Source organism: Dermatophagoides farinae, chromosome 2 (assembly GCF_024713945.1).
Source record: "Dermatophagoides farinae isolate YC_2012a chromosome 2, ASM2471394v1, whole genome shotgun sequence".
Classification (NCBI taxonomy): domain Eukaryota; kingdom Metazoa; phylum Arthropoda; class Arachnida; order Sarcoptiformes; family Pyroglyphidae; genus Dermatophagoides; species Dermatophagoides farinae.
Window position 1 is genome coordinate 3,673,537 of NC_134678.1, and position 13,101 is coordinate 3,686,637.

Here is a 13,101-nt window from a genome sequence, read left to right on the forward strand (position 1 = left end):
GGCAAAAAAAAATATATGTAGGAAATATGAAAAGAAATAAAATATGACTTTTATTCAAAAATCGATGAAAATTCGATTGCTTATATCTTCAATAAGCCAATCCATTGATTCAAAAATATTTGTTCCGTCTATTGCGCTACAGGGAAATATTTTCCAATGATGAGATTTAATTTTATTCAATTCAAGATAATTTTCTATCTCTTTTAATGTCAAAGCATTCTGTATATCTTGTTTGTTGGCTAATATTAGCAGTGTGGCACCCAAAAGACGTTCTTCAGTGATTATCTCTTGTAATTGTTTTTTACAATCAGCTAAACGTAATCGATCACAGCTATCAATGACAAAAATCAATCCATCCGTATCTTCATAATAATTTTTCCAATATGCTCTTAAACTTTTTTGTCCGCCAACATCCCAAATATTTAGATTATAACTATGAGTGGAATGAACAAGTGTAATGAACAATAGGAAATTCAATTAATGATATCATACTTTTGGTAGCTGAAAGAATTGATTGTAAAACCAAGAGTCGGTGAAACCGATTGTACATCTTCATTTTTTAATCGTTTCAAAACGGTTGTTTTACCCGCATTATCTAAACCCCTGTAATAAAGAACGTATTCATATGCAACAATGAAATAAATAAAATTGACTTACAAGAATAATATTCGAATTTCCTTTTCTTTTTGTTTCACTTTTTTAATGATTGACAGCAGAACCATTTTTAATAATTTTTTGATTGTTGAAATGATCTGTCTTATTGAGCCATAAAAAAATTGTTTTACATTGTTTTTGAATAGCTCATAAACAAAATGAAAACTTGCTCACATTCAATGTGATCAAATTTTACGAAATTTCGAGCATCGAAATTTTGAAACTAATTATTATTTTTTAAATTTAAATGATGAAGCCAAATGAAGAATCTAATCAAAAAGATAGCTCAAAAATGGTATTGTATATTGGTGTCAATGTTCGAAATCAAACTCATTTCTTTACTAGATACAAATTATTGAAGGTTGTCGGATGCCCGTTAAAATGAAATATTCCGATGATTGGCGTATGTTTGAGAATTTTTGTTTTGATCTTTGATTTATTTTTTTACATTTATCGTAGATTTGGGAGAAATTCTTAGTATCAAAAATCGTGATGAAGAACAACTATTTTACATACATTATAGCGATTGCAATAAACGTCTTGATGAATGGGTAAGTCAAGATCGTTTGGATTTGAAACAAATACAATATCCCAAAAGAGAAACAAAGGGATCGATAAAAAATGGATCTAGACAATCATCACCGGATCGGGAAACATCCATGGTAATTTTACCTGAAATAATATTAGAAAATCAAAATTGAACGAATTTTTATCAATTCAGATAATCGATCATGATGATGATCTCAACAAAAAAATACATTATAAAAAACGCAAACTAGGTAAATGCAGAAATGATATCGGTAAAGAATTATATTAAAGGTTTTATAAATACTTTAGACATCACCGCTCCTAGTACCGACGATCAAGATTCTCAAGAATCGGCCATAAATTTGCCGCACGGGGCTAGTGGTGCTGTAATTGCTCCCAGCACTAGTGGAAGTCTGTCGTTGAACAATCATGATGACATTATAACTCGAATCAAGAATATTGAAATGCTAGAATTAGGTAAACATCGAATCAAACCATGGTATTTTTCTCCATATCCAATCGAATTAGTATCCGAACCATGTATTTATCTTTGCGAGTTTTGTTTAAGATATTGCAAAAGCAGAACTTGTCTCAAACGTCATATACAGAAATGTGATCTCAAACATCCTCCCGGAAACGAAATTTATCGGAAAAATTCGCTTTCATTCTTCGAAATTGATGGCAGAAAGAACAAAAATTATGCTCAAAACTTGTGCTTATTGGCCAAGTGTTTTTTGGATCACAAAACCTTGTATTATGATACCGATCCATTTTTGTTTTATGTTCTCACCGAAAATGATAATCGTGGATTCCATATTGTTGGATATTTTTCCAAAGAAAAAGAATCTTCTGAAGATTACAATGTTGCATGTATTTTAACATTGCCACCATATCAACGTAAAGGATATGGAAAATTATTAATTGAATTCAGTTATGAATTATCGAAATTCGAAGGAAAGACTGGAAGTCCAGAAAAACCTCTTAGCGATTTAGGCTTATTATCTTATCGATCATATTGGAAAGAAACCATTCTGAACATATTGACTAACCTTAAGCCAGGTGAAAATAATGAAAAACCACAAATTACGATACAAGATCTTTCTGAACAGACAAGCATAAAAAAAGATGACATCATTTCAACATTAGTTAATAATCTAAATTTAATTCAGTATTACAAAGGTCAGTATATTATTACATTGACGAAAGATATACTAAAACAACAGCAACGAATCTATGAGAAACGAAAAATTCGTATCGATCCAAAATGCCTTAATTGGTCGGTAAAAGATTGGTCCAAACGCGGAAAATGGTGAACGATTTATATATTTCATTCGTACATTTTTTGTAAACATAGTTCCTTCTCCCTTAGAGTTTTTTTTTAACGAATCCCAATAAAATTTAAATCTGTAAACTTTTTCGTAACGATGGACTGTTTTTTAAATATCGTGAAACACGAGGACGGATTTTTGTTGTTCGTGATGGCTGAAATTTTCCTTTGCTCAATGATTGTTTTCCATATTGCCATATATAACTAATGATCTTACGACTTACTAATTCGCCAATATCATAGGTTTTGACAAATGAAAATCCCAACCAGATACTCAATAATCCACCAAAATATGAAATGAATTCCACAAACTGTTGATGATGGTTAATAAATAGAAAGTGTTAATCTGGAAATACATTTTTTTTTCATTTTCAATGTTCCTGACCTCATATTTGGGCTGATAATCTTGGATTGATTGTTCCGATGACCAGAAACGAATGGAAATCAATGTACAACATTTTCTCAAAGTCATGTCATATTTTTTACTATGGTCCTTTTCAAAAAGTGTGAAAAGTTGTCGTTAATATATTAAATCAGTAAACTTACAATTCGCTCCTGAGAAGGCCATATGACACTTTGTCGCAAAATTTCATAACTATCTGACCTATCGTTCAAATATGATGATAGATTTTTTTTAATAAATTAAATCTGAAACTTACTTGCATTCGATTTTGCATAAATTTTTACATCGTTTCTCATGATTGGCAAAACAAAAATGAAACCAATTTCTTTCTTTAGAAGAATTGTCGCCAACAATATTGGTTCCATCGCGCCATGAACACCATTTTAAATGATTATTCGAATTGTTTTGATCCAAAACAATAAAGGGTAATTCGGGTGGCCAACATTTACAAAGATTAATTGTTTGTTTTGCTATGCAATCCATAATGCATGTTTCACGTGACATTACACGAATTTGACTTTCGCTTTTATCCATGTGACTTTTTTCCCGATCATAATTGACACAATCCGTCACGTAAGGTGAAGGTAAATATTTACCACTTTCTTTGCTAATATAAAACTCATAATAATAACCTGGATAAACGATAAAATTTCTATTACGAATCGGTGGCAATTCATTCTCATCATGAATGGCCAAATGGCCCATGACTTTTTCATTCAAGGTAGTTCTTTGATCCAAACTGAAATTGATCATCATTCGAAACACTTCGTTTGGATGAAACGGTTGATCGGCAATTTCCAGATTCAATGAATCTTCCACTCCACGTATCACAGGCGATTGAGAAATTCCTGACTTGATGGCAATCTCCTTTAATGTACGGTTTTCTGATCGTCTAAAAACAGTGAAACAATTGCCCAATTCTTGAGCACTTTGAATTACATTGGAATGATCTCTGTATAGAAAAAACAGTAAAAAAAATTAACCAAGATCCCGGTGAACCACATATTTTTTTGTTTTGAAACTAACATGCATTTTTTGTCCACATTATAGGGATCAGTTGCACATTTAAAATAGCGATTAGTAAGTAGATCATTCCATTCAGTACCTAATTGTGAAAAATCATACACTGGAAGTTGATCCATTAATTTCCGGATTGTATGATCAATTAATTTCTGTTTAAGCTAGATATATAGTATATATTAAAACAAACGAAAATTGTTAAAAAAATGTTATCACAAATTTTCAGGTGCCATACCAATCTGGTTTGATTCGAATAGAATAGATTTTGTTGAGAAAGTTCCATCAATTTTGTCCACGATTGATTAAATTTAGGATCGATACATTTCATTTTATTCAACATGATTAGATTGTTTGTGCATAAAGTGATGGCCGGTAATTCAAGTCGATCCATTATTTCGATAAATGAGAATACGGTAGTTGGAAAAGAAAAGTATAGATTAATTATGGAAATCACTTGATATGCACATCCTATTGCACAGAATGTGTAGGCGATCGTCTTTAATGTATATGAGATGATTTTCTTTTTATATGATTTCATTTTTATTCAATTTATATTAAGATTTATGCTGTGGTTAATTAAAATTTGTTGTTGTTTTTTTTTGTCAAATGCAATGTATAATGATAGTAATAATAATAATAATAATAATATAATACTATATAAAATAAATTTTTTTCTTTGGCGACAAAATCGGTTAGCAATATAATAATTTCAGTTTTTTTTTGTTTTATTTGTGCTGATCTGATTGATCACGGTGATGACAATTTTTTTTCCTTTAGAAAAAAATTGATTTAGCCGAAATCATATGTTGTGTGTATTTCTTTTTGAGACGTTTCTTAAGTTCCACCGGAAATTTGTCATAACATTTTTTACAGCATGGTTTCAGATCAACATCATAGAATTTGGATTTTTCATTCATTTTTGTTTCACAATAAGCGCAGGCGAAATGGTCCGGACACCAGGCTTTGTTTAAGGCAGTTATTGTATCACCAATGATTACTTTACTGCAGACAAAACAAACATTGCCGAATAATTGATGATAATGTGTTTCACAATAAGCCAGTCCCTGTATATGAACAAACGGAATGAATCTAAATGATTGAAATCGATCGATCTAAATAATTTATCCCACCTTTTTTTCATAATGCTTGTGTCCGAAAAATGGTTTTTCACATTTAGCACAGACAAAATGTTCAACATGCCATTGTTTACCTAAAGCAGTAACCACACGTTCTTCGATTGGACGACGGCAAGCACCACAAATCGGTATTCCCATTTTGTCATGACATCGTAGACAATATAGTTCACCTTTGATTTCTCTTGCACTCGATGTCAATTCAATACCGCAATTTTTACAATTAAAATGATAAGGATGATAAGCTTCATTCTATTTGCAAGAACATTTGTCCAATGGATCATCCATCATTAGAATTTTAATGAATAATAAATTTATAAATATTTAAGGTTTAAACTAACTTTATATTTAAGTGGAGCGCCTTCATCAATAATGGCTTTACATTTGAAACAAATGTACTTTCCAATTGCAGCAGCTTTTTCTTTTTCATTGCACGGTTGACATAAGGCTCGACCGGCATTCTTGAAAAAACCTTTGTCGGTTAAAATATCTTGGCACAATTCACATTTGAAGCAATTGGGGCACCAATTGGCATTCATTGCTTTAATAACTCGACCTGATATGAGAAAAGTTCCAGCCATGAAAACAACGAATATCCATAACAAATCTAGAATTCATGTTGAAATCTTACCAATTATGAATTCACTACATTTTACACAACAAGGAGCAAATAGTACATGAAAATCATGTTCACAATATTTACGGCCTTCAAATTCATAGAATATGGCATCTTTGGTGAATGGACGAAAACATTGGGCACAAACGAAACATTGTTGATGCCATACTTGACCGCCTAAACAAACAAACAAATAAATGAAAATCATTTGAATCAAATACACACATCCTTCATGATTAATTATCGACACCAAACATTACCAGCATTCACGAGTTTTTCCCTTTCTTCGAAGCCTTCATGACAACGAGAACAAACCATTACATCTTCGGTTGAAGTCATCGTTTCATATATAAGAAGTATATCAATACGGGTTTAAGATTTTTGATTCCCGGATGATATACCTGAATGAACACAATAATAATAATAATAATAAAAAAATTTAATTTTCACATATAATAAAAACTAACACTATACAATAATCAGTAATGGAAAAGATTGCTTGTCGTCGTATTCGTTTGTTTTAAAGCAAATAACATTTGATTTTGTCATTAACAAAACCATCGTTGTCGTCGTTATATTTTTTTTTTTTGGCAAATTGCCCCACCAACCAAAAACATTCATTGAAGTTCTCCTACTCGTTTTTTTTTGTTTGCTCATTTTTATGATGATTTCCGCGCGCGAGCTAACTACAAACATAAATGCAACACATTCCATAATTGGAATACACACACAAACACACACTAATGGTTTTTCTCATTGCATTAATGCTACCATCATATAGGCCAAAGACTTGCCCAATTATTCCAAAAAAAAAAACTATATTCAACCACCGCCAACGCTGATGATGATATTAGAAAACATACGCACATCCATACAAATTACACATGCATCTATTCATGGAAATTGATGTCTATGATCATGATCATGATAGCTGTTTATTCGAATGCGTGTGTGTGTGTGTGTGTGTGTAGCATCAAAAATCATTCTTTGTCCATGGATAGTATGCAATGATTTCTAATGAATGAAAGGTTTTTTTTTCATTCAAAAAATGAATGTTTCAAAATTTCCATCACATCAAATCTCGCCATAATTTGTGGTCATAAGATTAAAATGATTATATGGAGAAAGTTATAATTCAAAATCTCAAAATGGATCATCAAATCAAAAGAAATAATGTCATAAGCATAAAATAAGAATATTATCCATGAGGATACAAATAAGGACCGAGATAAAGCGGCATCTCGGTTATGATATTATAACAATGGTACATGTCTCACTCAAACAAAAAAATCCTTTATAAGAAATAAGTATTACACTTTGAGTTTGTAAATTAACTTCAAACTGTGCCACTACTTTTAAAAAAAAACCGTGGTTTTTTGTTTTGTTAAATGTGAGATTTGTTCAGATAAGAGGCATCACTGTATTTTATAAATCTATTTCTACATAATGAAAAGACCAAAAGAAATATAGTCTGTTTGTATTTGAAAAAATTTGATTTGTCATGTTATTTCGTCATTTATATATATTTTATATATTTCATTATTGATCATCAAAAATATTTGCTTTGTTTTATGTCTTCGAATTTTTGTTTTGTTAATTTTACAATTATGGATGAACAGATAATCGATAACTTTCTTGAATCAGATGTATACACAATTGATGATTATTTGGAAGATGATTTTGAAATTACCGATGGCAATGGCGAAAAAATGCTTCAGAAAATCAATTTTTACAACAGATGTCTTCCATATTATGAACAATTGGAACGAATGCGGGTGAAATATTGGGAAAATTTAAAAAACAATCTGTCTTGTTCAATGTTGAGCAATAATAATGATTGTCTCTTTTCCAAATGGATAGATACATTTTCATCGTAAGATATTGAAAAAAAATAATAAAATCAATCCCGAATTATTGTTTTTTCAATTTAGGTACATTTCAATCTATGATCTTGCTTTCACTAAAGAAGAACACATTTTTCTCATAAAATTATTTCATAATTCCCTGGCATTTTTTGAATATGATTATCAACTATCAAAAAAATTGATTGAATTATTATCCCGACTTTTGAGGTAATTGCTAATAATCTATTTGATTTTTTAAACTATTTTTCAAAATTTCAATCTATACAGAGAGACAAAACATATAACCAGATTAGATCTAGAACTTGATTGGCGTGTTCTTTACACTTTGTATGAAAATATTACAAATTCTAAATGTAAATTTGGGATTAGCGTGAAGCATGAACAGAAAAAAAAATTGAAACAACTAATTTGCTTTGCTAGAGCATATTTTTCTAAAGATTCAACCAAAGAAATGTTAGATGAATGGAAACAATATCTTTGTATTCACAATGAAAAATATCGGCGATACATGGAATATTTTAGCCTGTTTTTGCCTACATTGCTTCCACCCGAGGAGCATGAATTCGGTTTTAAACTTTGGTTCGATGATTTCATTGATATGCTTAATTGGTCTCAGGTACCATCAACAACATTATCAAATTTATTAGCCCGTCTGGCAGAAGATGTTTATGGGTAAGTGATTGAAACAATTATCTGATATTTAAGCTATTTTAATGATATTTTTTTTATTAAGCTATATCGATTGGGAACCATATCTGCCTTACTTTTTTCAAAAACTCAATTCTAAACCAAATATAATCTATCTTTTAGATTGTCTCAAAATATTTACATGGACCATATCACCTAGCAATACTAAAAATTTTAAAAAATTTCTTCTAATAGCAAAGAATAGTCGTGATAACTTCATATCGAAATACTATTCGTTTGTTCCTTATGCTTTAGCTATAATGATCACGCGACGATACAAGAAAGAACAGCAAAATCTTTGGTTTCATTATGCTCATGGTAATCATAAACTTGACGAAAAAACAATTAATGCAATTGGCGCCATATTATTGGAAAATTTTATCGATTCATATTTTTGTAAAACCCAATCGACGGACAATTATCAATTTCTATACGGTATTTTGAATTTGAATCATAAATTAGTTGCAGAAAGAATCCCAGAAAAATTGCAAATCGCTTATGAACAAATTTCCGAACCATGGCGCTTGAAAGCAATTTTGAAGTTGTATTCTGTGTCCATATTTCCTATTATAATGGATAATCAAATTGGACCTAAATATCGTATAGAATTGGTTCCAATGTTGTTTCAATTGATCGAAACATTTAATACATATGATCATGATCTTTGTATGGCACAATTGATCGCCATTAAATCCATCTTAATTTTAGAATTTCCAATTATTGATTGTTCATCACTGTGCCAAATATCCGACAAAGTTTTGACCGAATATGAATTGGAAATGTGTTTGCAATCAGTCCGATTAGAAGAATTTCCTATTGGTTTCATGAGATGTTGCCAAAACATTATCGATTCGAACAATGAAAATTTATTCGCTGACCTTGCAAAAATGGATTCATTGTCATGCATAGTGTTTTTCATTCTAACTCGAACATCTGAAAAAATAGCAAAAGCTTTTATCGATAATTTTTTTTCATTCATCATCTCAAATATATATGAGAATGGATACATTGTGATAAAAATTATCATGAATTCAATAGCTATGGTCTACCCAGATTATATGATGAAAAAGTTATTTCCGTTGATTTCCGAACATTTGAAAATGCTAGCCGTCAATAAAGATATAAAATTATCTAAATCTTTGGAGAAAGACTTGAAATATCATGTCAAAATATTCGGATACTTGTTTTACTGCAATGCTGAATTATTGTCCTTGTATCAAGAAGAAATACTGATCTTACTCGAAGAAATTAGTCATTTGAATTTGGATTCGAATTCTTCTATTGTTTATAACCTATTGATCAATCTATATAACAGTTTGATCAGCGAAAAAAATTTTGTTTCTGTACAAGAACTTAAACCCGAAATGATGATGTTCGAAAATTGGCCTAAATTAATTACAATAAAAGAATTTTCAACCAAATGGCATAAACAGACAACTAATGGATTGAATTTTGCTCATCGTTTGCTAAAAATTTTTATTAAGAATAAGCTCATTTTATTGGAAAATTGGATAGAAACAAAAATTGAAATGACAAACGACGAATTATTGAAAAATTTAAAATTCATATCATTATTTGACGAATTGACAATAAGTTCACCAGAATTTTTATCATTTCCAGCAAATGATTCATCTTCATATCTATCTAATATGGATAACCCATTCTTGAATGATTTGATTAAATGCCGAGAACATATCATAATTGTCATGCATAAAGTTTTGACCAAATTGGAGAAAATGAATTCCGATGACACTCGTTCTTATAAGGCGATCATTGATATCTATGCTGCAATGCTAACAAAATCATCTCATTTTCCTTGCAAAAAATTCAAACAAATACGTTTATATGAGCGTCGGACTAATCCGAATGAATTTTTATGGTTTCTGCATTTAAATGCTGCAAATGCTCGTGATAGATTCATACGAAAAGAATTAATAAATGTCATGCGAAAACGTTTAACGGAAATGGATATTACTATAATGAAAAATCTGATTTCATTGTCTCGATCAAATTACCAGTCAATCAGACGTAATGTTAAGAGTACTTTGGCCAAAATATTCCAATATCATGTCAACTCATCATTGTTAATTTCGGATGAAATAATCTATAATTTAAACATTCAAGACACTGATTCTTTGATCGGTGTTCTTGACTTGTTGCATCTTAATGAAGATCGTTCCCTGATGTTTTGTTCTTCTTGGGATACATTGCTTAAACTGTATCCAATTTTGATAAGAACAAAATTTTCCGAAAAACCGGAAATCACCAGAATATTTGATGAAGATTTTGAACTCCTATTTCAAAATAATTATTTTATGAAGCCATTAGAAAAAAATTATTCATTAGAATCATTGTTTAGCTATTTCGAAGAAGGGAAATCATTGAACTTTACTCCGATCGCCGAAGATGTAATCGAAGCATTCAGACAAAAGATAATGGATTCTAATCAGAATAATCGTGCTGCGTATAATAAATTAATTAACCAATTATTGACCATAATGCTTAATGAAAATTTACATTGGCGTTTTTATTATTTTGGATTCTTGCTTTTGAACTATCTTATTCGAACTGATATTGATTTTCCTATCAATGGTGTTCGATTTTTTATTCATAATTTGGCTCATGATTTGCTGCTCATTCGAAAAATAGCCCGCACAGGTTTAGTGAAGATTATGCAAATAATGCTGCCAAAGAAGATTACATCAAGAATTGAAGGGCTTGAATCGATTAATTATGACGAAAATGATTTGGGTTGTCTCCATAATGAAGAGATTTTCGATCGGCAATTGTTTTTAGACAAAAATCATCATGGTTATTACAAAAATTTGCCATTCAAAATTAAAAAATTTGACTCATTCGAAAAGAATGCCCAATTTGAAGTTCTATCAATTGAATTTAATAAATCAACATTTCTGGATAAAGTATTCACGTTGAATTCAATCGAAAATGGCACTAGAATCAGTGATGAGAATATCAAGTTTTGGAAATTATACTTTACGCTTATCAAATTGGAATTTTCAGATCAGATATTTTCTCGCGTCACTTTGCTTCTTGATAAACATAGATACAATTATGATAAATATGCTTTAGAAGTTTTATGCGGTTTGACAAAAGCGAGCAAACATTTTGAATATCATGCTTATAAAAAATTTCAAACATTTTTCTTGGTTATTATTGAAAAATATTTTTTCAATTTGGATTCTGAATCAAAAACCTTTTGGGATGAATTGTTCTATTCTTTATTTCATTTTGGTGATCTTAAACGCTCATTGTGGTGTGTCAAATTTCTTATCAAAAAGACAACGAATTCTGTAGAATTGTCACCATTTTATCAGTACGAAATTCTACTAAAATTAAGAAAGGCAATTCGTGATAATTGGAAATACCCAATGGTTTCAAAAAATGTTCGCGCACACATTCTAGAAAATATTAACCATCCATATCAGCAAGTACGATACATTCACGGAATGTAAGTGTTTTGATTGGTGATTGACAATATTTTTTTTAACATTATTCTGCTTCTTATACTTGCAGCTTACTTAACTACACTTTTTTCTTTCCTCTTGGCTTGAAAAGTGAGCAAGTAAATTTCGATCACAACTATAACAATCATTGTACGTTGGCACCGATCTTTCAATATCTTAATGAAAAACTATCGATTCTGCTCGAAGAGAAAAATTCCGAAATCGACGTTACTTCATTCAAAAGCGATCTACTTGATTCAAACACAAACAATGGTAAAAATTTATTGAATGTCATTGAAACAATTTGTTATTTTTGCACTACCCACAAATTAAATTCATCATTCGAACATTTACCAGGATTACAATTAATTTTACCTATAGTAAGTGCATCACTATTTATTTATTTATCTGTTTATTATTAATTGATTTAATCAACGATTTAGTTGTGTGTGATACGAACAAATAATCCTGTCATGTCACTAATCAACAATGCCATAGATCATATTGCTAGATCGAATTATCATACTGAAGAGAAAATTGAGCAAATTTTGGCAATAGTCAATAAGGTAATTCAGGTTAATGATAAACAGCTATTTTTTTAATATATTTTCTTTAATTCAGCTTTCCAATAATTGGAATTGGCGATCACGCAAAACAATTTTGAGATTTTTGCAAATTTTCATCCGAAGCAATAATTTTTTGTTGATAACTTTTAAATATAACGACCAAATCGAAAAGATTATTGTTAGATTGTTGACTGATGAAACGGTCGAAGTTCGTAACGCTGCATTTTCAACTTTTTCCCAATTGCTTGAGAATGGATTAATTTCGGATAAAAGACGTGATGAATTAATTTATCTATTTCGATCAAAATCTTCAGACATGTCATCAGATATTTCCGAAAGACATGGTAGCATATTAGGCCTTTGTGCTTTTGTATATGCTTTTCCCAATGAAATACCCGATTTTATTCCGGAAATTTTATTTTTCTTAACTGGTCATGTTCGCAGCATCAGTGTGATTTCGGTATTTATTATTAGAATTTATTTATTTATTTCATAACAATTTTTTCATATTTATCTTTTCTTTGCTTAGAATTCTGTGACCAAGACATTACGATTCTTTAAAAAACATCATATTGAAGATTGGGCCATTCATAAACGTAAATTTTCTTCTGATCAATTGTCTCAATTGAATGATGTCCTTATTTCTCCTTCATATTATTGCTAATAAAAGTGATATAAATCAAATGTGATGAATAATAACTTTCAAATTATAAAAATAATGAATAAACTTTAGATTTATGTTTTATATGCTATAATATTTAATCGAATAATTCCTATGAAATAAAAATGGATTTTTAAATGTTGTTCGTAATTCATGTATCAATTGCGCAAAAACCAC

General features: G+C 30.1%; 5 protein-coding genes across 7 annotated transcripts; 2 read left to right on the forward strand and 3 right to left on the reverse strand.

Moving 5' to 3' along the window:
• Positions 1–27: 27 nt before the first annotated feature.
• Positions 28–803, reverse strand: LOC124495349 (ADP-ribosylation factor-like protein 2). The gene is made up of 3 exons (XM_047058704.2): positions 658–803; positions 493–603; positions 28–433 (listed from the first exon to the last, which is right to left on the reverse strand). The coding sequence occupies exons 1-3, from the start codon at positions 720–722 to the stop codon at positions 55–57; spliced, it is 555 nt and encodes a 184-aa protein (XP_046914660.1). The 5' UTR covers positions 723–803; the 3' UTR covers positions 28–54.
• Positions 804–809: 6 nt separating this feature from the next.
• Positions 810–2,601, forward strand: Tip60 (Histone acetyltransferase Tip60). Its single transcript, XM_047058609.2, has 5 exons — positions 810–949; positions 1,000–1,057; positions 1,114–1,316; positions 1,376–1,433; positions 1,492–2,601. Exons 1-5 carry the CDS (start codon positions 902–904, stop codon positions 2,493–2,495), a joined length of 1,371 nt encoding a protein of 456 aa, XP_046914565.1. The 5' UTR covers positions 810–901; the 3' UTR covers positions 2,496–2,601.
• On the reverse strand, positions 2,581–4,470 carry ppk18 (pickpocket 18). Of its 2 annotated transcripts, XM_075736145.1 has the most exons (7): positions 4,168–4,470; positions 3,939–4,093; positions 3,545–3,864; positions 3,169–3,514; positions 3,056–3,113; positions 2,895–3,002; positions 2,581–2,820 (listed from the first exon to the last, which is right to left on the reverse strand). In XM_075736145.1, exons 1-7 carry the CDS (start codon positions 4,468–4,470, stop codon positions 2,581–2,583), a joined length of 1,530 nt encoding a protein of 509 aa, XP_075592260.1. The 2 variants fall into 2 exon arrangements, with proteins under 2 accessions (XP_075592260.1, XP_046914542.2); XM_047058586.2 differs by having other exon boundaries at positions 3,169–3,864.
• Positions 4,449–6,510, reverse strand: stck (LIM zinc finger domain containing stck). 2 transcript variants are annotated; one of them, XM_047058728.2, is made up of 6 exons: positions 6,149–6,510; positions 5,942–6,082; positions 5,697–5,858; positions 5,407–5,621; positions 5,063–5,317; positions 4,449–4,996 (listed from the first exon to the last, which is right to left on the reverse strand). In XM_047058728.2, exons 2-6 carry the CDS (start codon positions 6,018–6,020, stop codon positions 4,706–4,708), a joined length of 1,002 nt encoding a protein of 333 aa, XP_046914684.1. In that variant the 5' UTR covers positions 6,021–6,082; positions 6,149–6,510; the 3' UTR covers positions 4,449–4,705. The 2 variants fall into 2 exon arrangements, with proteins under 2 accessions (XP_046914684.1, XP_046914693.1); XM_047058737.2 differs by having other exon boundaries at positions 5,942–6,510.
• Positions 6,511–6,960: 450 nt separating this feature from the next.
• On the forward strand, positions 6,961–13,062 carry LOC124498520 (proteasome activator complex subunit 4-like). Its single transcript, XM_075728365.1, has 8 exons — positions 6,961–7,554; positions 7,613–7,753; positions 7,814–8,218; positions 8,280–11,702; positions 11,768–12,077; positions 12,141–12,263; positions 12,319–12,723; positions 12,793–13,062. Exons 1-8 carry the CDS (start codon positions 7,253–7,255, stop codon positions 12,925–12,927), a joined length of 5,244 nt encoding a protein of 1,747 aa, XP_075584480.1. The 5' UTR covers positions 6,961–7,252; the 3' UTR covers positions 12,928–13,062.
• The last annotated feature ends 39 nt before the right edge of the window (positions 13,063–13,101 follow it).